The sequence below is a fragment of the Lithobates pipiens genome, unplaced genomic scaffold (assembly GCF_037356315.1).
Source record: "Lithobates pipiens isolate NorthernLeopardFrog02 unplaced genomic scaffold, aLitPip1_a1.2 Scaffold_18, whole genome shotgun sequence".
NCBI classification, from domain to species: Eukaryota; Metazoa; Chordata; class Amphibia; order Anura; family Ranidae; genus Lithobates; species Lithobates pipiens.
This window is the reverse complement of record NW_027507758.1, coordinates 483,584,365-483,610,690: the sequence shown is the minus strand read 5'-3', so window position 1 is coordinate 483,610,690 and position 26,326 is coordinate 483,584,365. Positions and strand designations below refer to the sequence as shown.

The following is a 26,326-nucleotide window of genomic DNA, read 5'->3' as shown; positions in this document are numbered from 1 at the left end:
AACATCACATCTTCCACTTGTCAGTGAACCTATATAAAATGAATCATTTAGCAGAAAACAGAGCAGCACACGTTTGTCATTCCTGTAAGTGGAACAATGTGGATGAGACAGGTACCACCAAGGAAACTGGTAATAAGCAGATGGAATATCGGATTACTGTACTAGAAAGTATCAAATCTGTGCCCAAGTAGATGCTATGGGGATAACGGGAGGTGGTTTGATTTAGCAGGTGAATTTGAGCTTTTGTTTCACTTTTTACTTTGTGTAGTTATTCTCAGCAATTTTAGCACCAATTGGAATATTAATCTTTATAAGAATAGGTAAGAAACTTCACGGATGATTTAGTCTTGTACTAATAAGCAATGTATTTTTTTTGGCAATCATCTTTACTGCAGCATGCAGAGTTCAAGGAGAGGTTTAACCGCTCAACAGCATGAGATTAAGTTACCCAAATAGTTTATTTCTTATTCTAACAAGTAAGTAATAATCACTCACATAGGTAGCTCTAAAGACCATGTTACATAAAGGAAGCCGCATCCACGCTGACAGAAATGCTGCAGAACCTCGTTTGTAATGTAACAACTCACTGGTTTAGCCAGGGAGGGGAGCAACAATAAAGGGGAAATTACATTTTCTCTTAGGAATCATGCTGTTGATGAGTTGTCATAGGTGACAAAATCACCAGTATCACATGGCCTTTAGATGAACTTCCTAGTGACAATCACATAATTTCCATTACACTGACCCCAATGTGTTGCCAAAGATGAACCTGCCCACAAGAGGTTAATATTATTCCAGCAAGCTGACATTACCTTCAGAAAATATGAGTTCTCTCGCTGTCATATTGATCCAAAGGCCAATATTTTCCTTGAACAAATACAGCATGTAGATCTGACTTAACATTCTGCAATGCTTTTTTCCATACCTCAAAATACTGAAGCCAGAAACAGCCAGACACCCAAAAAATGTCAGGAGGACATCAGTGGCAGCCTGTTTAGTTCTTTCGGTACAGATTTCTTTTCAAGGTGCAGCAAAACAATGTCTTCTTTAGAAAGCCACAGCCTGAGTAGAAAAGACTGCCCTCTGCCAGCTGTCTGCAGAAAAGGACACCTTTTCTCTGTGTAGAAGCAGTGGTCTCCCTGCAGAGGTCCAATACACCGCCTGCCAAGTCAAACATATAGCTCTCCAATTTGAAAAGTGCATGGTTCTTGCTGTGTCAGGGCTAGAGCTATTCAGTCAGTAGGGAGCTTAACCCTATGCTGGTTGGAGAGCTCTAGCTCTGACTCAGCAGAGGCTGTGTAGGATTTTTCTGCACCACCTAGCAAGGGACAGGCTTTTCTACTCAGGATTGAGTACTGGACTTCAACCCGTGATAATCCGTGGTAATATGCATGCTTTACCTACCGCATGTTACCCTAAGGTATGGCGCATTGTGGGTGTGCTGCTGTGTCATTCATAAGAATCGCAGCCCAATGCACAACTGCAATAGATGCCCACACTCACACATTACGGGGGGGGGGGGGGGGGGGCGGGGGGTGAACGGGCTGGGCGGGAGTTGCACCCAGAAGGTTTTTTTTTAACCTTAATGCATAGAAAGCATTAAGGTTAAAAAAAAAAAAAAAAACTTCTGCTTTTAGAACCACTTTAAAATTATACTTCTTGTGTGGCATTAGCAATTGAATGGGTTGTCAACTATAGATTGAGTATTACTACTAGAAGAGATTGATCAGTAAAGAAATCAAATCATTTATCGAAGCATGTATGGTCACCATAACATAAAAAACCACTGCACATCAGATGTGAATGCAGTAGGAATATTCCACATTCTAGCAGGGTATGCAAACTTTTACATGCATACTTTGAAAGGATTTTAAAGGGAACCTGTATTGAAAGAAATGTGTAGGCTATCATTGCTGATGATCAGCTGCAAATGCTAGCTGCCTGGCTTTCTCAGACTGAAATGATCAACATACTTGTTCTATGTCTAACTCAGAAAGTACTAAAGCCAATGGATTAGTATGACAACCAAGGAAGCAGTGTGTTCTTTTTTTCAAGGTAATGCTTGTTTTAGTGATTCTTTAGGGCCTACTTAGACTTGTGTTGTGGTAAAGCAGGTATTACCACAACGCACGGTAATGCAGGTAGCATACATTATGGTACCATTTTCTTTTGAATGGCACCTCAGTACACTAAGGCAACACACCTGCCTTGCAGCATGCTGAAATGCATGATGTGCATTGCAAAAAGCATGGTCATGTCTTATTTTTGGCATCTCATTTATTTCAATAGGGTGCCTCAATGCACGTTAATGTGCAACATAACACAACATGTGTTAATGCATCGCAAGGAAGTTAATGGACGCAAACAATTTTACTGAGCATATATCACTATCTAAAAGAACTGCATGCAGTTTCCTCCAACATAGATCATTTTTCAAGCTCTTTAGATCTTCGCTCAATAGAACCTATTTATTATATATTTCTAAAGCTGGAAGGGCTGCTTATATGCACATTAGCTGATCCCTTAAACCAAATATTCTAAATAATGTATGTGCCTACTCAGCAAAGCCGTGCTGTGCCAGTGCATCATCATCATGACGGAGATGAAACACAGCATTGAGTACTAAACGCACAATGACTATTAATATTATTTTAGTTGGCACTAGCAGATTTTTGTTATTAACAGGCATTTACAGCAAAGCTCACAGGTAGGAATGTACCATGGTGAATGTATGTAAAGGCATCTGTTAGGGAATAGGTGTATATTTTCAAACTAATTGCAATCTTACAAGTTTTCCCACCTTGTGTATAAGTGAAATGATCATCAGTCTATTAAAATAAAAGCAGCAGAGATTAAAACTGAATTTATTCTCTGCTTTAAATTCTGCAAGTTACATTAGTAATAATGCCACATACAGATGACAGCACCTACTGCAGCCTATGGGAGCAGTCAGCCTATATTTTTTTGGCACAAAACCAGTATGGCACAGTAATATGTGCGTACAAAAGGAGGCTGGTTTCTAGTGTAGTCACAGCCTTTTTGCATGTCAGTGTAACGACATTTTGCACTGGATGAACATAGAGGATTCCGTTCTAACCATAAATATTTCTTCAATGACCAACTGCTGTGAACTGGAAAGTGTGAAGCACCAGTTGTTCAGTTTGAGGCTATTTGGTAATATTGTGGTATGCGATTTAGTGACCTGACCTCAGGAGTTTTAAGCAATAGCTTTTCCTGTAGCTTGTCTGTTATGTGTTCCAGTGAAATCTCAGGAACAGTTGTGTTATAATGATTTAAAAGTAATGCAATCTACAGTCTGGCTTCTCCTGGATATCAAATGTATCTCCTGGAGTCATCTTCATCAGTCTTTTCGATTCCCAAATTCTCCATTCCATTCAGTGCTGTAGCTGACAGGAAACTGTTCCAATCCTTCATCTGTAAACACAGTCATAACAAACAGGCCTGCATTTATTCTCATTTTATAGGACATTCTCATATCTCATGTGTTTTTTTTGTTTTTTGCCAAGGGCTTTCCCCTCAAAATCCATACCAGACCGAATCTGGTATGGCCAAAAAAAAACCCCGAACCCCACACAGTTTTTTTTTTTTGGCGTGGGGTTTTCCCCTCAAGATTCATGCCCAAGTCTACCTGCCAAATTTTACGGTTTCTAACCCTTGACTTCTATCTTGTTTTGGTATCCTGCTTGTTCAGTTGTTCTACATCTACACTGATACACTGACCCTTGTTTGCTGAATTGATACATTTCTCCTTAATGTCAGGTCGGCCAAATGTAGTTTTCTTTGTAAATTTTTGTAAATTGTACACCCCTTCAACCTCTGCAGCAATGCTGACAGCACTCATACATCCATTTCCCAAAGACAGCCTCTAGATATGACACTGAGCACATGCACTCAACTTCTTTGGTCGACCATGTCTAGGCCTGTTCTGAGTGTACAGTGTAGCTGAGCATCATGGGAAATGTAGTTTTAAAACATCTGGAGTGCCAAGGTTCACCAACACTGGCCTAGGCCATCTTTATGTAGAGCAGGGATCTGCAATTAGCGGACCTCCAGCTGTTGCAAAACTACAAGTCCCACCATGCCTCTGCCTCTGGGTGTCATGCTTGTGGCTGTCAGAGTCTTGCTATGCCTCATGGGACTTGTAGTTCTGCAACAGCTGGAGGTCCGCTAATTGCATATCCCTGATGTAGAGCAACAATTCTTTTTTTTTTTTCAGATCCTCAGAGAGTTCTTTGCCATGAGGTGTCATGTTGAACTTCCAGTGACCAGTATGAGGGAGTGAGAGCGAGGACACCAAATTTAACACACCTGCTCCCCATTTTCATCTGAGACCTTGTAACGCTAATGAGTTACATGACACTGGGGAGGGAAAATGGCTAATTGGGCCCAATTTGGATGTCATCGTGGAGGAGTGGAAGAGGACTCCAGTGGAAACCTATGAAGCTCTGGTGAACTCCATGCCCAAGAGGGTTAAGGCAGTGCTGGAAAATAATGGCACCCACACAAAATATTGACACATTGGGCCCAATTTGGACATTTTCACTTAGGGGTGTACTCACTTTTCTTACCAGCAGTTTAGACATTAATGGCTGTGTGTTGAGTTATTTTGAGGGGACAGCAAATTTACACTGTTATACACTCATAATAGGATTTTTATAACAGCTCACCTGTAAAATCATTTTCTTGGAGTACATCATGGCACACAGAGCCTTAACTAATAATTGAATGGGTATATAGGCACCTTCAGGTGATGGACACTGGTATACCCAATCCAGGAAGTTCACTCCCTATATAACCCCTCCTCCTTCCAGGAGCACACCAGTTTTTGTAGCAAAGCAATATACTTAAACCCCAAAAAGAGGGGAGGGACTTCTGTGTCCCGTGATGTACTCCAAGAAAAGGATTTTACAGGCAAGCTATTATAAAAAATCCTATTTTCTTTATCGTACATCAGGTAACACAGGGTCTTAGGTAATAACTTAATGCTACTTGAGGGGAGGGAGACACAACCCGGAGGGTACCCCCAGACTTGAGGACTACGCCCGAAGGCGATATCCTCGTACCTACTTACATCCACCTGATAAAATTTTGTGAATGTATGCACTGTAGACCAAGTTGCAGCCTTACAGATCTGAGCCATGGAGGCCTGATGACGCACTGCCCAAGAAGCACTAACCGCCATGGGAGAGTGCGCCTTAACTTGAAAAGTGGGAAACTTACCCCTTAAATTATACGTTTGAATTATAACTTGTCAAATCCACTTAGCAACAGTGGATTTCGACACTGCCTATCCTTTCTTAGGACCCTCTAGCAGAATAAATATGACATCAGTCTTACGATTCTGAGTAGTTGTCTGTAAATAGATTTTCACTGCTCTCACCACATCAAGACAATGTAGTGACTTTTCTTCCCTGGAACATGGTTTTGGAAAAACTATGGCAGAACAATATCTTGGTTCAGGTGAAAACCTGAAACCACTTTTGGCAAAAAGTCTAGACGAGGGCGTAACGCCACTCTGTCCTCATGAATAATCAAATATGGCTCTTTACAAAAAGAGCAGCCAATTCTGAAACCCTCCTTGCTGAGGATATAGCAACCAAAAATACCAACTTCCTTGTCAGAAGGACTAAGGGAATATGTTGTATCGGTTCAAATTGCTGTTTTTGTAACACAGACAAAACTAAGTTCAATTCCCAAAGGTTCAAGGGAAGATTGACTGGCGGATTAAGCCAAATCACCTCTTGCATAAAACCCTGGACTAAAGAATGTGTAGCAAGCGGTCTTTGAAATAAGACCGATAAAGCTGAGACTTGGCCTTTAATAGTACTCAAGGCCAATTTCATCTCTACCCCTAATTGTAGAAAGGAAAGAATTCTGCCTATGATATATCTCTGAGGGTGCCAACCCTTGGATTCACACCAGGAAACATAAGCCCTCCAGACTCTATAACATAGTTCTGGAAGCTGGCTTCCTTGCATTAATCAGGGTAGAGTTAACTGACCTGGAAAGTCCACGTTTCTTCAGAATGTGGGTTTCAATAGCCAAGCCATTAAATTTAGAGACCGTAAGGTAGGATGGAATATCGGCGCCTGTGAGAGTAGGTCTGGCTGTAGTGGGAGGGACCATGGACCCTCCACTGCCATCTTTACGATTTGTGCATACCATGACCTTCTGGGCCGTGCTGGTGCTACCAGAATTAGCGGCTTTCTATCCACCTTGATCCTGCAAAGAAGTCGAGGCAGCAATTGAATAGGGGGAAATGTACAGATCAGTGAGAACTGATCCCACGGGGTCACCAAAGCATCCGTTCCGCATGCGAGTGGATCCCTTGTTCTGGCCACAAAGTTGACCAACTTCATGTGGAACCTGGACGCTAGAAGATCTATATCAGGAGTCCCCCATCTTTGGCAAATAGTCAAAAAAATGTTGGGATGAAGGGCCCATTCCCCCTGGAATAACTGCTGGCGACTCAAGTAGTCCGCTTGCCAATTCTCTACTCCCGGAATGAAGACTGCCGATAGGCACAGAACATTCCTTTCTGCCCAAGTTAGAATATGGTTCACCTCTCTCTGCACTGAGACTCTTGGTGCCCCCTTGGTGATTAATATAGGCCACAGCTGTGGCATAGTCAGATTGGATCCTGACAGGACAATCCTGTAACCTGAAAGTCCAGGCCTTCAGAGCCAAAACGCACTGCCCTATTCTCTAGGATATTGATGGGCAAGTTCTTTCAGCTCTTGACCACTGTCAGTGGACAGTTGTCTTTTCTAGTACATCTCCCCAGCCTGAAAGGCTAGCATCTGTAGTTGCCACCTTCCAGATAACTGGTCTGAAGGATTTTCCTTTCCGCAGATTCTGGGTTAGTAACCACCAACTGAGACTTTTGGACACTCTTGGGGACAGCTGCACTGGCAAGTCTAAAGCTTGAATTGTTTTGTTCCAAGTAGACAGGATACTGTTATGCAACAGTCTTGAATGGAACTGGGCATAGGGAACTACTTGAAATGAAGCCACCATCATTCCTAGCAACATCATGCAAAGGCAAATGGAGGGATTGCCTTTTGACCTGACCATCCACACCAGCTCTCTTATGGAGTTGATCTTTGCCTGAGGCAAGAACACCTTTTCCTGGGCTGTGTCTATGATCAGACCTAAGGACTCTAGCCTTTTTAGTTGTATTAAGGAAGACTTCTCTAGGTTGAGAATCCAACCCAAACTTTCCAGGTTGTAATGCGTACGCTTTGCTGCGACTGGTCTATTAGCAATAGATCGTCTAGTTATGCCAAGACTGTTATGCCCTGTGCCCTTAACCTGGCTAGAGGTGGGGCCAATACTTTTGTAAAGACCAGGGTGCTGTAGCTAGCCTGAAGGGCAAGGCTACAAACTGCTGCTGTTCAACCTCGAACCGCAGAAACCTTTGGTGAGCGGGAAATATAGGAACATGCAGATATGCATGCCTGATGTTGATAGATGCCAGAAGTTCTCCTAGAAGGATAGAACATACTGACCTGATCGTCTCCATGCAAAAGGAGCCGATCTTCAGGAACTGATTTATATTCTTTAGATCTAGAATGGGTCTGACATCTCCATTTGGTTTTGGTACCATAAAAAGATTTGAATAAAACTCCAAACCTTGCTCTTTTGTGGGGATCCGTAAGATTACCCCCTGAGATATTAAACGGTCTAGTGCCCGAAACAGAGATTGTCTTTTCTCTGGATCTTGGGAACGCTTGACCTCAGGAAACAAGACTGTGAAAAGTCCCGAAATTTCAGCGTTACCGTGGAGATGACCCATCTGTCCTGAATTTCCTCTTGCCAGACTTCTGAAAAATGCAGAAGTCTTCCCCCCACCTTGGTGAGGGGGGTTGCCTCTTCATGATGAGGCTTTAGGATTCTGCTTTGCAGGTTTCCGGCCCCAAGACTTCTTTTGAGCCTGGACCTGACCCTGAGGTATTCCTCTAGAGTCTGATGGCGGAGGCCATCTCCACTGCCTAGAGGTGGAAGCCCCTGGCACAGGGGAGAGAGCCCCTTTAAATGAAGGGCGTTTATACTTTCTTTTGACTGGCAAAAGAGTACTTTTCCCAGTAGAAATTGTTTGGCTATATTTGTGCAAATCTTCCCCAAATAGCCTCTCCCCATGAAAAGGGAACCCAGTTAGTAAGTTTTTACATGGTGCTTCGGCTGACCAATTTTTTTAACCACAGGATTCTACGCATATGTACTAGCATAAGTGTAAGGCGGGATGCCTGGTGAACAGAATCTTTAATGGCAGCTATGGCAAAGCATAATGCTTTTGGTAGTTCAGCCAATTCCTGGGCTTGTTGTGCAGCAACCTCTTTAAGGGACTGTCTAAATTGGTCCTTTAGGGATTGACAGACGCCTGTTGCAGCGACTGCAGGCTAAGTAACGGCACCTGCCAAGGAATAGGCAGATTTTAACAGGAATTCCATCTATCTGTTGGATCGTTAAGCATTTGCGCATTGTCTACTGGACAAGTTAGGCTTTTATTCACACTGGAAATCGCAGCGTCATATGCTGGTACTTTCCATTTTTTGGTGAATTTCTCCTCCATGGGATAGAGAACTGTAAATGCTTATCAGGGTGATCCCATTTAGCAAAAAACGCTGTTCTAGTAATGCATGGACAGGAAACGCATGCAAAGGCTGTGAAGGTTTTAAGGAACCTAAGGAAGAAACCAAGCTTTCAGGACACTCATTTAGGGGTAGCATGAAAGTAGAACGAACCATCTCCGTAAGAGATTGTATCAGCAATTTCTCAGATTGTGAGGCTGAAAAAGGTTAATCTACCGTTGTTTCCTCCACAGAGGAATCATCGGTTTGTCTTTGCTCCTGAACAGCTGAGGGTAACACCTCATCATGTGCCACTGTTACCCTTGCAAAAGGTCTGAAGTGGGGGAGGAGGATCTAGCACGCTTCCTATCCATTTGAATGGAGGATGCGATTAAAGCCGCTAATCTTCCTTCCAGGAAAGGACATCTTCAGTTACGTATACAGGGGCTGAGATGTGAGAAGCAGTTGCACCATCAATTTGTTCCAATGGCTCACCCTGGCTTGCCATAATTGGTAATTCAGGCAAGGATGACAGTGTGGAGATGCGACTGGAGATCCTAGCGCCTGGGGGTGAAACCTTTGGTGCCTTTTTGGCCTCTTTTTTGGTACGCATAGTCCTAAGCACAAAAACAGAGGCACTATCAAATTGCACTTAATAGCTTAACATAGTCATGACAGCAGTAAAGTCGCCATTAAGTTCAGCCTAGTGCTGCGAAAAAAGTCCTTCCTGTATCAGGAATGCCAGTTGCAACCCTCACGTGCCCCACAGCTCCTGTGTCCCTGTGTGCAGACTGCTTGCTTCCTCCTCCTCAGCCAAGGAGAAACTGTTCCAGATGTATTTTTGCCTGCCGTGCATCCTCATGGGCATTGCATGGCACTGCGCCTAGGCCCCGTAAACCCAGCCCATCTTTCATTTTTGAAAATGTTCCCGTGCTCATGCCTGTGGGGGCTTTCAGGTCAAATCCGGGACCTCTGTGGCACGGGGAGGGGGTACACCGCTGGTGCTTCCCTAACCCTCTGTCCCTTCAGGGGAAAAAAAAAAAAAAAGCATTTTAGCAGCTGCTGCGGCCACACACACTCTGACACCGAACTTTACAGTGAAGACAACAGATTAAGGTATGTGCGTAGACTCCCTCTAGTGGAGAATTAAGGCATGACAAAAAAATTTCCCTTAAAGAGGAGGGCCGGTTTAAAAAAAAAAAAAATTTAAAGTCAGCAGCTGCAAACACTGTAGCTGCTGACTTTTAATAAGCACACTTACCTGTCCAGGGCGCCTGCGATGTCGGCCGCCCGAGGATGACCCGTCCCTCGGTCTCGGGTCCCGGCGCTGCCATTTTGGCTAAGGGAAACAGGCAGTAGAGCCTTGTGGCTTCACTTCCCGTTTCCTACTGCGCTGTGTTCTGGGACACACAGTTCCCAGAACACAGCGCGACCCATTACCCAGAAGACGCCGCACGGAGGAGAGAAGACAGAAGATCTCAGAGGAAGAGGCAGATTAGGATGATGTGCCTAGCAACAGGCATTTCTGGTAAGTTAAAAAAATATATATATATATATTTCATTTTTTTCCTGATTTTTTTCTAATTTTGAATGTATTTTTTTTTTCAGGGTGGCCCTCCACTTTAAAGAAGAAAGCATAAATGGACTTTTCAGTTCCTAAATTTCTTCCCTTCCCTTATCCCCGCTGCAGGATTTGCTGAATTAACAGACAATCCAACCTTCACCCATAACGGTGGGCTGCTTTTAGAAAACCTTCAAGGACCGGGTCCCCTTATATCAGGGTTCCACTCCCTTAGACCTGTAAAAAGCACCCCACCAGGAAAGCATTAAGTAATGTAGCATGACCAAAGCCCTGGGTCCCAGGGTCAAGCCCTACAAAGACAGGCTTTACAGGCAAAACCTCATGATTTGGATACAAGACCCAGGTACTATCCACTTTGGCCTCAGTGGCACTTTGGATGTATCTGGTCTATGGACGCTATTTAAATCCAGCATGGATCCCTCCTGGAGCTCCTTAGAGCGCATCTTCACTCGTGACCAACACCTTAGACACTGGCAAAAAAACGTATGTGCTCCTGGAAGGAGGAGGAGTTATATAGGGAGTGAACTTCCTGGTTATACCAGTGTCGGTCACCTGAAGGTGCCTATATACCCATTAAGTTAGTACTTAAGGGTCTGGGGGTTATTTACTAAAGGAAAATCCACTTTGCACTGAAAGTGCACTTGGAAGTAAAGTCACTGTAGATCTGAGGGGGACATGCGAGGAAAATAAAAAACAGCATTTTAGCTTGCACATGATTGGCAGATAAAATCATTTCAGATCTACCCCTTAGATTTAGAGCGACTGCACTTCCAAGTGCACTTGCAGTGCAAAGTGGATTTGCCTTTCATGAATAACCCCCTGTGTGTCCCATGATATATGATAAAGAAAAAAAAATATTTAGAAAAATGTGAGGGCTGTACTCACTTGCGTGAGATACTGTATGTTAATGTCAATAATGTAATTAGCTTCTTACCTTTCTGGGAGCTAACAGGTGGATACACCTCCTCCCAGGTATATTCAGCAAGGTTTATAGATTGTGTTACCCACAGGTCTCTGAGGAGCTCATCAAGAGTCATGCGCATCTCAGGATCACGATTAAGAAGACCAGAAATTAGATCTTGCAATTCTAGAAGTAGAAAATCCCACAGTTATCATTAACAATAACATGGAATTAATAATAACAATATCAAACTCTGAGTAGTGTAAAACAGTTTTAAGTACAAGATTATTGGAGGGGTTGTAAAGGCAGGTTTTCTTTATCTTAAAGCGAAGTTCCATCCAAAAGAGAAACTTCCGCTTTAAGGGAAGGTGACTCCCTGACATGCCACATCTGGCATGTTTTTTTTTTGGGGGGGGGAAGGGGGGTAAGCAGAAACCCTCTTTTTAGAGGGCTCCAGCTCCCACTTCCTCTGGGCGCACCACGGCACCGGAAGCAAGTCAACCTCTCCCCCCTCCCTCTCGACATGTCACAGGTCCTAGACAATTGCCCTGCCTGTCACAGCGCTCACGCATGCGCAGTGCGTGCCTGGCTGCAAAGCCACAGCCGGGCACCCACAGTGACAATGCTGGTGCCGCAGAGAGGAGGGGGAGACAAGCAGGGCTTTGTTCCCCCGCATCGCTGGTCCCTGGGACAGGTAAGTGTCCGACTATTTAAAGTCAGCAGCTACAGTATTTGTAGCTGCTGACTTTATATTTCATTTTTTTAAACTTCGCTTTAATGCATTCAAAGCATTAAGATAAAAAACCTTCTGTGTGCAGCAGCCCCCCCTCACACTTACCTGAGGCTCCTCTCTGTCAAGCGATGTCCATGAGTCTCTCCCTCCTGATTGGATGAGACACAACTGCGGCGCCATTGGCTGACGCTGCTGTTAATCAAAGTCAGCTAGCCAATAATGGGAAGAGAGGGGGTGGGGCTGGGTCTCAGGTATTTGAGGGGGGCGGGAGGCTGCAAATTCTGGGAAATATTTCAACTTAATGCAGGAAATGCATTAAGGTAAAAAATGTCTTGTCTTTGCAACCACTTTAAAGTATTGTACATGGCGACTTCTGTCTGCTACACAACACTGTATACAGAAAGCTTTACAAAGTGCTGGCTGCCATTAAGTAGGTTTCTTAAGGCTTTACATCACCCTTCACCTGCAGTTTCTGAATGCTAAACACAGAACCTAATGGAAGTGCTGGCTGTCACTTTACACAAGCTGCTTGAAGGATTTCAACAAGGTTCAAGTATTGATGAAGCTTTCCGAGTGCCTGCTGGAAGCATGTTTAAAGTGACAACCTGCACTCCAATTGGTTTCTGTTAGAAGCCCCAAACTGTAATAGTATAGTAAGCTTGGTGCAGAGTTATTTGCAAGGTTATTGCAAATGACAAGCAGGCACTCTTTGCATCTGAAGGAAAAAAGGTTTAACCTATGCATATGGAAAGGCTTTTTTACAGTAAGGTAAACACAGCAGGAGTCTTTTTTTCTGTCTTACTTCTTTTACATGCCTATCTCAGAATCAGATTTCTTGGTCAAGTATATACATCATACAAGGGATTTGAATTCAGTTTAAGGTTTAAAAGTTTCCATGTACTAAGCACATAGATAAACATTTATGCATATGTATGTACCCATCCACTCCCAAACACCTAAAATATATACCAACACCAATGAGATAACAATATAATATGTAGTATGTAATATCCAAGTCATACACCCAGTTACTATATACATGTGCTAATCCTATACAAACAATGGGGTTGATTCACTAAGGCCTCTTTCACACGGGACGGATCAGTGATGATCCGCCCTGTGGACATCGGCTTGTTCAGCGGGGCTCGCACTGTCGATCCCCGCTGAGCAGGAAGATGACAGGTCCATCTCTGCATACTGTGCAAGGACAGACCTGTCAGAGCGCCGCTCTTCCCTATGGGAGATCAGATGAGGACGGACCGCGGAGTCCTTTGTCACCTGATCCAAATGGAAAAGTAGGTTTTTCACACTTTTTCGGATCGGAGTGGGTCGGATATCAGCGGACATGTCACCGCTGACATCCGACGCTCCAGAGAGGACTATGGAGTGTCCGTTCAGGTCCGCCTAAAAAACTGACAGGCAGACCTGAACGGATCGGTCATGTGAAAAGAGGCCTTAAACTAGAGAGTGCAATCTCTGGTGCAGCTGTGCATAGAAACACGTTTCCAGGTCTATTTGTCAAAGTTTAATTGAACAAGCTGAAGTTAGAACCTGACTCGCTACTATACACAGCTGCACCAGATTTTGCACTCTCCAGCTTTAGTACAAAGATCTGTAAACATCTAAAAGTTAAAGTAGTACAGAGTGCTTTGGGGGAACAAACTGTCTCGGGTCTATTTTTCGTGGTGTACAGCAATGGTCATCAACCCTGTCCTCAAGGGCCCACTAACAGGCCAGGTGTGCAAGATAACTGAAATACATCACAGGTGATATAATTTGCTGCTCAGTGATAGCAGTATTCTAGTCTGCATCTCCCCAAGGTAATACATAAAACCTGGCCTGTTAGTGGGCCGTGAGGACAGGATTAATGACCACTGGTGTACAGTGATCCATAACGCTTACTAGAGGGGAGCAACTAAAACAGACAATGTACAGGACGTATGGGGTCTGCAGTGATCTTCTATGCCTGGTTCTTGACTCTAGAGTTGTACAAGTTCTGGATTGCAGGCAGATTAGTACCAATTATTTTATTCTGCAGACTTAACTGTCCACTGTAGTCTGCTCTAAACCAAACAGTGATGGAAGTGCAAAAAACAGACATGATTACTGCAGTGTAAAATTATATCAGCAGATCATGGGGCAGGTTGAATTTCCCCAGCAGGAGCAGGAAGTGCATCCTTTGCTGGGTCTTTTTGAGGATTGTGTTGATGTTGGATGTCCACTTCAGGTCCTGGGAAATTACAGATCCAAAAAAATGGAAGGTCACTGCAGTCGACACAGTAATGGCTAGTATGGTGAGAGCAGACAGTATGAGGTGTGGTTCTCCTAAATTCCACTATCTAAAAAAACAATGAAAAAATACAACAATTTTATATAAGTGAATTTCCCCGTTTAGAATTTCGTTTTTAGAACGGCTGAGGTGATGAAAGAAGACTGAATGGTTGTCTACCACATGGTGGGAGTCTACCACAGTGTGAACCACTAGATTAGCAATTGTGATAAAGGATGATACGCACCTTGGGATACAGCAAATGGAGGGTTTAATTCAGCCTCTAAGATCTCTTCTACTTCACAGAAAGGATTCTCTCCAAAAATTAGGGTATAGAGCGTTACACCTAGAGACCACATTTCCAGCTCTGGACCAGGATATCTTAAAATGTTAAGAAAAAAATAAAAAATAAATAAAATGATTAATATATATATATAAATTTTAAATTACTTACGCACCATAATGCCCTAAAATCATTGAGATAAGTCTTACTGCTAGGACTAAAAACCATTATAAACAAATAATAATTGTGTCCCTATAATGAGCTATTCAGAAAAGAACACATTTTCTTGAAATGTCTGTAATATTCTGTTCCACTGCCTTTTCACAAAGCATTACATTCTTAATAACCAGGATAACAATGCCTGGTTATAAGAAGCCTGCAAGACATTTGTCGAGTAATCCTGTGTCTAGCTGGACTGACCTCACAGAATGCAAATTGTGTTTTCTTGTGTTCCTCTTTTCATGATGCCTATTATAATGCCTGTTATGTAATGACCCCAGCTGATATTCAAAAACAAAGGATCACAAATGACAAAGGTTTTTATTCTTATTTTAATATTTATCAAGTATTGAATCATATGTCAAATACTATATTCAAACACTGCCATGGTTTAATTGTTTTGATGTTAATGCTGGCCAACAAGTACATTTACTGAAAGTCTATCTGTATTTAGAGTGGAGTTCCACTGCCACAACAGACATACAGCTCTGCATGTACATAGGAAATGATCTTTCTCCTTGAACCTTAATGAGTTTACCCAGTAGAACAGTGCTGTGCACAATAATTATCTGCAACAGGCTGTAAACCCTAATGAGCCACTCCGACATTTCTTATGCAAGTTGTAAAAAAAAGGAATAATTACTTCACTTTCATTGTTAGTAAAATTCACCATTTCCTGTGTTCTTCCACATGCCATGTCCAGGCACATGCTATAAAATGACTGTTGTGTGCAGTGGCTGTATCTTCTCTATTGGATTTCACTTATTTCAGACTCACTAAAAAAAGATAAAATTCTGATTGGATTGCGAACGCATTCAGCAGAATGCTCTTAGGTTTCCAACCATGTATGAGAAGGCTGAATGTACCAAGTTGATCGATCAGCTTGGGTACAATCAGCCTGCCAGCTTTTGCATGCAATTATCGCTAGTGGCTAGTATAGCCGCTAGCAAATAAACACTGTCTTCTCCTTCACGGCTTTCCCCCACTCTCCCACTGGAAGAATACAATAGCTGGAGGGAGGGATTCCGCTGTCAACACTGGTTCAGGAAATAAATTTGTGTATGGGCTGCTTTAGTCTTTAGTTTTTATTTTCTTATGCTTCAATTCATGTCTTTATGCAGTTTACTAGAGAAGGATTACAAGGCAACAAGGGACTATCTGGACATTCAAAAAAAATACTTATTTAGCCAGAACATAGGTAATATGTCAAAATAAACTCACGGATTGCCAAGCAGCACCTCAGGTGCACAGTATTCGGTGGTACCACAAAAGGTAGAAAACAACTTTCCAGGCTGTAAATGAGCTGCAGAGCCAAAGTCAACCAGTTTTATAATGAAGTCAGGGGCAATTATAATGTTCTCATCCTTAATGTCACGATGCAAAATATAGTGACTGTGTAGATATCCCACTGCTGATACCAACTGCAATCAGGAAGAAAAAAAAAGTTTATTTTTATTTAATTCATTATAAAATACTCTTCTTTTTAGGTTTTATGGGGCACCTGAGCAAATTCTGGGGTAAATACCCTACCTATATTAGACTTGACACTTAGGAAAAGCCCCCCCCCCCTTTATGGGCTGTACAGAAACAGTACTGGGACCCACTCTATAAACGTGCAATAGGGGATGAATAGTAAAAGCATGTGAACAAGAGAGAAACATAGTAAAGCTGAGAGGGTATCTGTGTTCCCTAATGACTCAATGGGATAAGGATGTTACAGTGTGTATAAAGAGAATTTTATATCATTGTTCATTGGGGACACAGCATAACTATAAATGTTCCATGCACACTGGAGCACAAAAAAGCTTTTTCTGGACGCCAGATTGCTGGCAGAAAACGCTGGTTGAAAAACTTGATTTTATCAGCGTTTTGCATTGCCGTTAATGCATGTTCAGTAGCGCTAGCTTTTAGCGGCGTTTCTCTGTCTCTATTCAAAATCAATGGTTCCCTATGGGAGCCCATTGATTTGAATAGAAGTTACACCAGAATTCGGATCATCATGATCCGACTTCTTGTGCGACTTTTGTGCCGAGGATGAAGGGGAACCTCCGCCAAAATGAAGAAAAATAATTGGCTTGGGGTTCCCCTCCTTGGACGATACCAGACCCTTCGGTCTGGTATGGATTTTAAGGGCAACCCTCTTCGCTGAAACGGCGTGGGGGTCCCCCCAAAAATACATACCAGACCCTTATCCGAGCACGCAGCCTGACTGGTCAAGAAAAGGGAGCGAGCGCCCTCTCCCCCTCCTGAACCTTACCAGGCCACATGCCCTCAACATGGGGGGGGGGGGTAGGTGCTTCGGGGCAGGGGGGCCCTGCACCCCCCCACCCCAAAGCACCTTGTCCCCATGTTGATGAGGGCAAGGGCCTCTTCCAGACAACCCTGGCCGTTGGTTGTCGGGGTCTGCGGCCTGGGGGTTTATCAGAATCTGGCAGCCCCTTTTAATAAGGGGGCTCCCAGATCCCGGCCCCCCACCCTATGTGAATGAGTATGGAGGTACATTGTACCCCTACCCATTCACCTTAAAAAGCATCAAAAATAAACCACACTACACAGGTTTTTAAATTAATTTATTAAGCAGCTCCGGGGGGTCTCTTGTGACTTTGGGAGTCTCTTCTTCTCCGCACTCTCCGGTTCTTCTGCCGCTGTCCAGTATCTTTTGCTGGGCTCCCCTGCTAACTTCTGCTCTTTTGCCCGCTCTTTTTCTAGCAGTGGCCCGGTCTTCTCCGTCGCCTTCTTCCCTCTTCTCTTCTTCCAATGTTGAGATGACGCTCTATCCCACTGTAATGCCGTGTGCGCAACGACTTATATTGGCATGGGGCGTGGTCACCGGGTGATGTCATCCGGTGAGCCCGCCCCCTTATGACGTCACAGTCCCATCATGCCCGGGTGGTGACATCATAAGGGGTGGGTCACTGGACGACATCACCCAGTGACCATACCCCATGCCTACATAAGTCATTGCGCACCGAGCACATGGCATTACAGCGGGAGAGAGCACCGTGTCAACATCGGAAGACAAGAGAGGGAAGAAGACGACAGAGAAGACCGGGCCACCGCTAGCAAAAGAGCAGAAGATAACGGAGGAGACCAGCAGAAGATACCAGACAGCGGCAGAAGAACCTGAGAGCGTGGAGAAGAGGCCGGAAAGCATGGAGAAGGCGGCAGAGACCCCCAAAGTCGCTAGAGACCCCCGGAGCTGCCTAATAAATTACTTTACAAACCTGTGTAGTGTATTTTATTTTTGACACTTTTCAAGGTGAATGAGTAGGGGTACAATGCACCCCATACTCAATCACATAGGGTGGGGGGCCAGGATCTGGGGGCCCACCTTATTAAAAGGGGGCTCCATATTCAGATAAGCCGCCCCCCGCAGACCCCGACAACCAACGGCCAGAGTTGTCGGGAAGAGGCCCTTGTCCTCATCAACATGGGAACAAGGTGCTTTGGGGTGGGGGGGCGCAGGTCCCCCCCTGCCCCGAAGCACCTACCCCCCATGTTGAGGGCATGTGGCCTGGTACAGTTCAGGAGAGGGGGGGGGGTGCTCACTCGTCCCCATCCCCTTTTCTGACCGGCTGAGCTGCGTGCGCAGACAAGGGTCTGGTATGGATCTTTGGGGAGGCCCCGCGCTGTTTTTTCGGCGAAGATGGTTCCCCTTAAAATCTATACCAGACCAAAGGGTCTGGTATCGTCTGAGGGGGGGACCCCACGCCAATTTTTTTTTCGTGTTTTGTCGAGGGTTCCCCTTCATCCTCAGCACCCAAGACACACCGCAAGACGGATCATGATGATCCAACTTCTGGTGCGACTTCTATTCAAATCAATGGCCTCTCATAGGGAATCACTGATTTTGAATAGAGGCAGAGAAACGCCAAGCGAGGCTTAACGCTATTTTTACACCTTTCTGCCTGTGTGCCCATTCAGACACAAAGCTTTGGTTCAGCGCCCCCCCCCCCCCCCCCCGATCTCAGCATCTCAGCCAGCCAATCAGGAGGGAGAGTTCCAGACTGCCAAGGGATTCATGAACATCACTGGATAGAGATGGGGCTCGGGTAAGTATTAAGGGGGCTGTCTGAACACAGAAGGCTTTTTATCTTAATGCATATAGAATGCATTAAAATAAAAAATAACATTCTGACTTTACAACCCCTTTAAAGTCAACAGGGGAGGAACAACTTTTCTTAGTCTCAAACTTCCCGTAGACAGGGCATTTACCCCACAAGTTAAGCAGTTTATTTGAACTATGTACAGAAGGCCTCCAAGTTGGTATATTGCATGGAATTTTACAAAAAATTACAGCATTACAGTTTACAAAGCTATGGATCACGTATGTCTTAATACGGGACCAAGAACAACGTTTGTCCAAAAAAACAAAACAAAAAAACTCCCAATAAACACAGTGAAGAAATGGGGATTTTTGCACGCACCGTAAAATCCTTTTCTCTGAAGTTCATTGACGGACACAGTTCCTTTAATTCTTGACCTTAGGGTTATCACGCCACCTTCAGGAGGGGACTGGGCAGAACATGTAACACATGTAAAAACAGCAAGACCGCACAGCACCACCCAGGGGGCGGTCCGTTTGGCCATTACCCCTCACCCTGCTTCCTGCCGCTCAGTTTTTTTCTGCCTAGTGTAGGAGAAGGACCTGGCTCCCTGAGGGGACCACTGGTCCTGGAAATTTTCTAATTTTTTCTACAATTTTGATCCTGTGATCTACAATCACACAAGGCTGTCCCTCCCCTCACCCTGCTTCCTGCAGCTCAGTTCGTCAAAAAGCAGTACAAACATAATTAGGAGGGGTGGGTGCTGTGTTCGTCAATGAACTTCAGAGAAAAGTATTTTACGGTGAATACAAAAATCCCATTTTCTCTTTCGTTCTTTGATGGACACAGCTCCTTTAATTCTTGACCCTAGGGACGTCCCCAAGCAGTGTGAAAAAACGAGGGGTGGAAACAGCAAAATATAACTTCATCCATAACAAAAGGAACACCTCAATTACCATCTTAAAACGGCCGCCATCAAAACCTGCGGCCAACATATGCATCAAAAGATGCGTTCACAACAAACTTGTAACTGAAAGAAAGTGTAAATTGCAACCTTACACAGCCACCTGTAAAAATTTGCCGCCGAAGCAAGCATCTGAGGAATGTGCTTACGTCAACTTTGTAGAATTTAGTGAAAGTGTGAACGGACGACCAAGTCGCCGCCTTACACACCTGGGAGACAGACACTTGATGTCAGAAAGCCCAGGAGGTTCCAATTGTCCTGGTGGAATGAGCCTTGACAGGAAAAGGGGGCAGGCATAGGCCTGAACCACGATCTGTCTGATCCACAGAGAAATGGTGGACGACGAGACCGCCAGACCTTTTTTCCGACCAGCCATCGAGACAAACAGAGCCTGACTTCCGGAAGGGAGCCGTAGAAGACAGATACACCCGTAGAGCGGGTGTGTTGGCTTCAGACATAGGGATGGTAACACGATGTCCTCCTTTAGATGGTATGCCAAAGCCACCTTTGGAAGGAAAGAGGGCCGCAGACGTAGCACTGCCTTATCCTTGTGGATGACCAGGTAGGGAGACTTGCATGACAAGGCCGCCAACTCAGAAACCTTCCTGGCAGATGCTATAGCCACTAGAAAGACTACTTTCTGAGAAAGCGTTAACAAGGGAATCTCCCTCCCGTTTTCAAACGACGGTTTCTGGAGTGCCAAAAGCACCAGATTCAGATGCCACGGAGGTAGTGGTGGTCGAATCAGGAGGGACTACGTGTCGAAACCCTTGCACAAAAGTATCCAATGAGCGAGTCACCAAGGGACATTGGAAAAAGACAGCCAAGGCTGATATCTGCCCCTTGATGGTGCTCAAGGCAAGTTTCTGATCCACTCCTCATTGCAAAAACAGCAGGATCCCGGAAACTGAATATGTGCGCGGACGCCACCCCATCTCCTCACACATGGAGATGTAAGCCTTCCACGTACGATGGTAAATCTTTTGAGAAGACGTCGGTCCCTTAATACCTGGTTTTCAACAGCCATGCCATTAAAACCAGCAACGGTAAAGAAGGATGAAGCATCGGACCCTGTGATAGAAGGTCCTCTCGCATCGGCAGCCGCCAAGGAACATCTGCCACCAGTCTGTCTAGGTTGGCGTACCAAGGACGTCAAGGCCAATCAGAATAACCGGAATCCCCTCGGCCTCCACTCTGCGCAGTAGACATGGTAGAAGTTTGCATAAAGGCATAAATCAGTCAATAATGCCCCCATGGAGCCACCAAAGCATCTGACGTGTCCACCCAGGGGTCTCTTATCCTGGACACAAACCTCTGCACCTTCCGATTGAGCTCAGAGGCCAGAAGGTCCACATCTGGTGTGCCCCACCTTAGGCAAAGGAGCTGGAATACATCCGGATGCAACGACCATTCCCCTGGGTCCAGCATCTGACGACTTAGATAGTCTGCCTGCCAGTTTTCTATGCCCAGAATGTATATGGCCGACAGGGCCGGCATGTGCCACTCTGCCTACTGGAGGACGTGAGCGACCTCCCATGCTACGGCCGAGCTCCTTGTTCCTCCTTGATGGTTGACATATGCCACCGCCTTGGCGTTGTCCGACTGGACCCTGACCGGACGCCCCGTAGCCTCCTGGACCATCTGGAGAAGCACAGTCTGATCGCTCGAAGCTCGAGCACATTGATCGGCAGTTGGGAATCCCTGAAACCTTTCCAGCATCAGTACAGGTACTGTATTTATGTATATGAGTTTTCCATTGACTCTTGTTTTTCACATTTATATATATCATCCATTTTTTCAGTGGCACGATTTGCGCAGGACTCTTTATTTTTATTTATTTATGTGATAGTTTGTGTTTACTATTTTTGTCCCGCTGCATTTCTGTATTATTTAGCAGCACTTGCACTTTCTTCATCCCACAGGTTGTTTCATTATACTTTGTAATATTTTCTATATTCTATTTTTTATGCACATAGATTTATTTCACGTTTAGCACTTAGTGGCGCGAGGGTCCATTTTCCACAGTACAGGTACTATCACCCCACGCAGCAGCAGGTCCCGTACTGCCCCAAACAGGGCTTCCCGATGAGCCCGAAGTAGAGGTAGATTGGAGGGAAAAAAATCTGTTTGGTGGACAAGAAAGAAACTATCTTTTATCCCAATGAAACCAGTTCACAGACCAATTGGTCGGACAGTAGAGAGGTCCACCGAGCTGCAAACTCCCAAAGACGACCCCCACCCAAGAGTTGGGCGGGGGCAAACCTTCACGCGGTAACATTTTAGTTTGCAGAAGTGTTTGGCTAGAGAAATCAGGGACGCGTCTGTCCTTCAGCCACTGCCTTGGCCCTCCTGTCGACTGGGTCCTTGAAGGCAGGAGTTCCTTCTACTGGAATCGTGGTTACTTTATTTAACCTGGATACCGGGGGTTCAATGACCGGGGGAGACACCCATTTTTTTTCAGGAGGCTCTCCTCAAAGGGGTAATGCACCGCCATTCTTCTCGGAACTGAAAAGACCCGTTGCGGACTTCCCCATTCCTTGTAGATGAACTTATCAAAATAAGTCAAATATGGAAACACCTTAGATGTGTGGGCCGGTTTGCGGGACCCAAAAGGAACTGCCACCTCAGCAGAAGTTTCTGCTGCATCCTGTATCTTCGGAGTATCCCGCACTGCAGTGATAAGTGCTCCAACTAGCGCTTTCCTGCGCTAACCTGGACATAGAGTCATTCTCACCATCCGAGCGGTCCTAGTCCGCATCCTCTGGCACATCAGAACAGGACCCGCCGGTCACCACGGGCCGAGTCTGAATCAGAGCTCTCCCCAGAAGACGGGGACAGGGTTGTTTTTTTGCCCCCCTTGCGCCCGCACGCCACTTCCACCCTGGCAACAAAGGTCCCCAGGACCGCCGACAAAGCGTCCACAGGCACTGCATTTTTAGCAGGTGAGCCGGTTGCAATAGCAGGGATGTCTGGGGAAGAAGCGCCAGCTTCTGACGACATGCTGATCCTCACTCGCCTGCCACAACTGAGGAACTTAAGGCAAGGTACACAAATCGCACCCTCCACGCTGCTTACAGACTGAGGGGCCCCTCTGCATGACTCACCACCCTGACCAAGTGCTGGCTGCCGCTGACTGCTCTGTCCTGAGGTACACAGACCCAGCACTAGAGGTAAAAATGCACTGAGGCTACAAGAAAATGGCCGCCGGCCATCCTAGTAAAAAAATCACCAAGAAAATGGCCGCCAAACTTTCTAGAAAAAACCGACAGCACATACACTGCATAAGACTACAGGAAAATGGCGGCGGCCTCTCCTCATGTAAAACAGCTCAAGCACCTCACAGAGAAGAAAAAAAGGGCAGTAAAGAAAAAAATGGACCCCAACAGCCAGCACAGCCCCCCGCCAAAGCCCGGAGCCCCGGCCAGGTACATACACCGCACCTCATGCCCAGTAACACAGCGGCCCCAGCAGGGGGGAGGAGGGAATGAGGGATAGGGAGAGAGGAAAGGAAGAGTGAGAGACCCCCTAGTCGACCTCCCAGGGAATGCCCAGCTGCTCTATCCTGCCGAGGCAGGGAGAGCTGTACTTACTCCTCCTGTCAGGATTGCTGGACGCATTCCACCACAGGCCCATCACCCGAGCAGTACGGGGTGGCTGCTGGCCATGGCACACTGACATGGACAGCAGTAGCCCGGTCATATGTGTTTCCCCCGGAGTATATAGCTCACCGGCCGCCCCTGGAGCAGAAGGGGCATGTTGTGGCTGACCCAGCGCATAGCTAGGGACTGCTCACGCTTGATGGCCAGGCTGGGGAGACTACAAGGATCTATATTATCCAGCCTGTCACCTAGCCTGGCTGTTGATTGTAGAAAAAATGAAAAATTTCCCAGGACCAATGGTCCCCTCAGGGAGCCAGGTCCTTCTCCTACACTAGGCAGAAAAAAACTGAGCTGCAGGAAGCAGGGTGAGGGGTAATAGCCAGAGGGACCGCTTTAAAGGAGCTGTGTCAGTCAATGAATGAAAGAGAAATAATAGCTATATCCAGAGACATCTAGGTTGTAAGAAAACACTGTGTAGATATTAGTACAGCCAACCACAATATGAGTACAAAAAGGAGGGCATCTCTCGAGTGGCCTTAGTAGCAAGAAAAAAAACAAAAAAAACAAACACACACTTACTGCTGTTTGATGGAAGAGGTCCCCCCCATAGAAGGTGTTGCATATTCCCAGGGTGGTGTGGTATCTACTAATATCCACACATAGCGTCGTCTTACAACCTTGATGTATCTGGATAGAGTTTTTATTTTTCACTTTGTTTATTGGAAGGTTTTTTGGACAAACTCGTTTTAAGACATACGTTGTCCTAGTTGGTGGGCACCTTCTGCCCTTAACCAGGGAGGTGATGTGGACAAACCCATGAACAATGGTATAGTTTGCATATACGTGAGTAACACTTTGTTAATATGATCGATTATTGTGATAATCAACTATGCAGAGATTATTGGTAGTTTAAAAAAAAAAAAAAAAATTTCAATTCATGCTCACCATGCTAAAGCTACCCCCCCCCCCCCCGGTTAGTTATGAGAGTCACATGACTGCTGATCACTCAGCTCAGTTCTTGGTCTTCTCAGAGCGGTGAGCAATGACCGTCAGTCAGTACACTGAGGCACCATGCTTCTATTTTAAAAACCAGTGCATCCTCTACAGGAATCGTCAGTGCTTTATTAAGATGGGATAAAGCCAGATCCACAGTGGGAACAGCCCACTTTTTAAAAAAGCACTCCTAAAATGGGTATAGAGCTGGTAAATGGTTGATGAAACCTCTGGCGAATCAACATGATTTTGTATATACTTACAAGGTATTTAAAAAGGTATAAACACAGAGAAATGTGCACATGTTATAGAGATGTGCCACACACACATATATATATATATATATATATATATATATATATATATATATATATATATATATATATATATACATACATACACACACATATACATATACATACACACACACACACACTTTTTGGCCAAACATACATTAACTCCCTATGCCTAGAATTTTTCTGGTGCTCAATATCTTCCAAGTTCACACATGAGAACTGTACGTTATACTGGCAACTGCATAAACAGTATTTTTCATTCATCCATGTAGCTTCTAAAAAACACAAACAGTAAGTGAGCTCACCTGTCGAAAGATATAGCTGGCAAGTGGTTCATCCAAATTTGGCTGATTGTCGATAAAGTCAAAGAGGTCAAGAGCATCTCCATGCATTTCCATCACTAACTGAAAGAATGCATCATTCTCAAATACCCCCAGAACCTAGAAAGCAACATAGAAAAGGGTATGATGATGAATGGATGAATATTCTAAAACGTATCAATAGAAAACTGTTTCTATTACTAAAATCTTTCCTATAGAAAATTATTGAGTGATAAATTTGTCATCACAGAGTTATGCTAAAAACACAAATTATACAATTTTGTATGATGATATTTTTGCACATAGCCCTAAAATATAAAAAACTAAATGAAATTTCCAGAGTGACCATACCGTATCAGTAATGCTCTAGACATTTCAAAAGTAGAACGAAAGCTTATTTATTGACAATATGCTTACCCTGACAATATTAGGGTGCTGTAACCTGGATAAAATAGAAATCTCCTGCGTTACCCTCCCGAGTTCAGGATCCTGCACCCAACAGTCAAAAAGGACTCGATCTTTTCGAATAAATTTTACTACAACCTATTTTTAAAAAGGTTTGTAAAAAAACAACAACATTACTATGCATGGTCATACAATTATTTTTCTAAAACTTTAAGTGCTACAGTGTCCCCCAGTCAGACGGAATAATGCAGAATGAGGCCCTAGGCCAAGCAGCAGATGTGCCCCCTCAATGCCTTTGATTAACAGAGATAAGGACTGTTTTGCATTGTCTGAACTGGCATGACCCCTCCCCATTGGACACCAACTGGTTACAAAGCTATCCTACTTTTTGAGAGGACAAGCAGGTGCAGAAATGTGCTATGCCCCTTATTTGCTAAAAAAAACAAAAAAACAAACAAAACACACATAAAAGTTGTGGCTGGGGCACCCCCTGGGCCTTAGAATTCTGCCTAGTTTACTTTTGGATGAACCAGCCTTGCCCCAGCATGCATGTCATTAAATTTCATATATGCCAACTGCAACTTATTACATATTTGAATGCTTTGATCTTGGGCAATTATCTCTGTAAGTGCCTTTTCTACATTTTGTGACAACTATATGAAATGCACTCATTTGTACTCAAAGAAAAAATAAATAAAAGACAACTCGCTGCAAAGCATCAATAAGGAAAGTCTACATGTAAGAACTGACCTCCTTTGCATCATCCCTGTGCTTAGCTGACCATACAAAGCCAAAAGCTCCTTTTCCAAGAGGGAAGAGTGTCTCATACTGTTGGTCATACTCGCCATCACAGGCCCCCAGTGTTTGAAGATCCTGGATCTCAGTGCAATGTCCAGCTTCAGCACTGCTGCGGATCAGCTGAGAGATACAAGAGGATATACAAGGTTCGGATTATACAGCTCTAATTTTGAGGTCTTTTAAGATCAACAAACAGATATATCTACCTGACTTTTGGAAAGAGTTTTGAATGGGGCACTATCCCCCCCCCTCCCAGCAACACCAATGGGGCACTATCCCCCCCCCCCAGCAACGCAAATGGGTCACTATTTCCCCCCCCCCCCAGCA

At 44.6% G+C, this 26,326-nt stretch overlaps 1 protein-coding gene across 3 annotated transcripts in view; it reads right to left on the bottom strand.

Moving 5' to 3' along the window:
- Nucleotides 1–1,525: 1,525 nt before the first annotated feature.
- Nucleotides 1,526–26,326, bottom strand: part of PASK (PAS domain containing serine/threonine kinase) — a 74,638-nt gene continuing 49,837 nt past the window's right edge. For all 3 annotated transcript variants that reach the window (XM_077488448.1, XM_077488446.1, XM_077488447.1), the window contains exons 12-18: nucleotides 25,952–26,119; nucleotides 25,214–25,339; nucleotides 24,782–24,916; nucleotides 15,800–15,999; nucleotides 14,324–14,457; nucleotides 11,108–11,260; nucleotides 1,526–3,435 (exon numbers count right to left, since the gene is read on the bottom strand). In XM_077488448.1, the coding sequence (XP_077344574.1) occupies nucleotides 3,362–3,435; nucleotides 11,108–11,260; nucleotides 14,324–14,457; nucleotides 15,800–15,999; nucleotides 24,782–24,916; nucleotides 25,214–25,339; nucleotides 25,952–26,119 (990 nt within the window). In that variant the 3' untranslated portion in view covers nucleotides 1,526–3,361. The remainder of the gene's footprint in view (nucleotides 3,436–11,107; nucleotides 11,261–14,323; nucleotides 14,458–15,799; nucleotides 16,000–24,781; nucleotides 24,917–25,213; nucleotides 25,340–25,951; nucleotides 26,120–26,326) is intronic.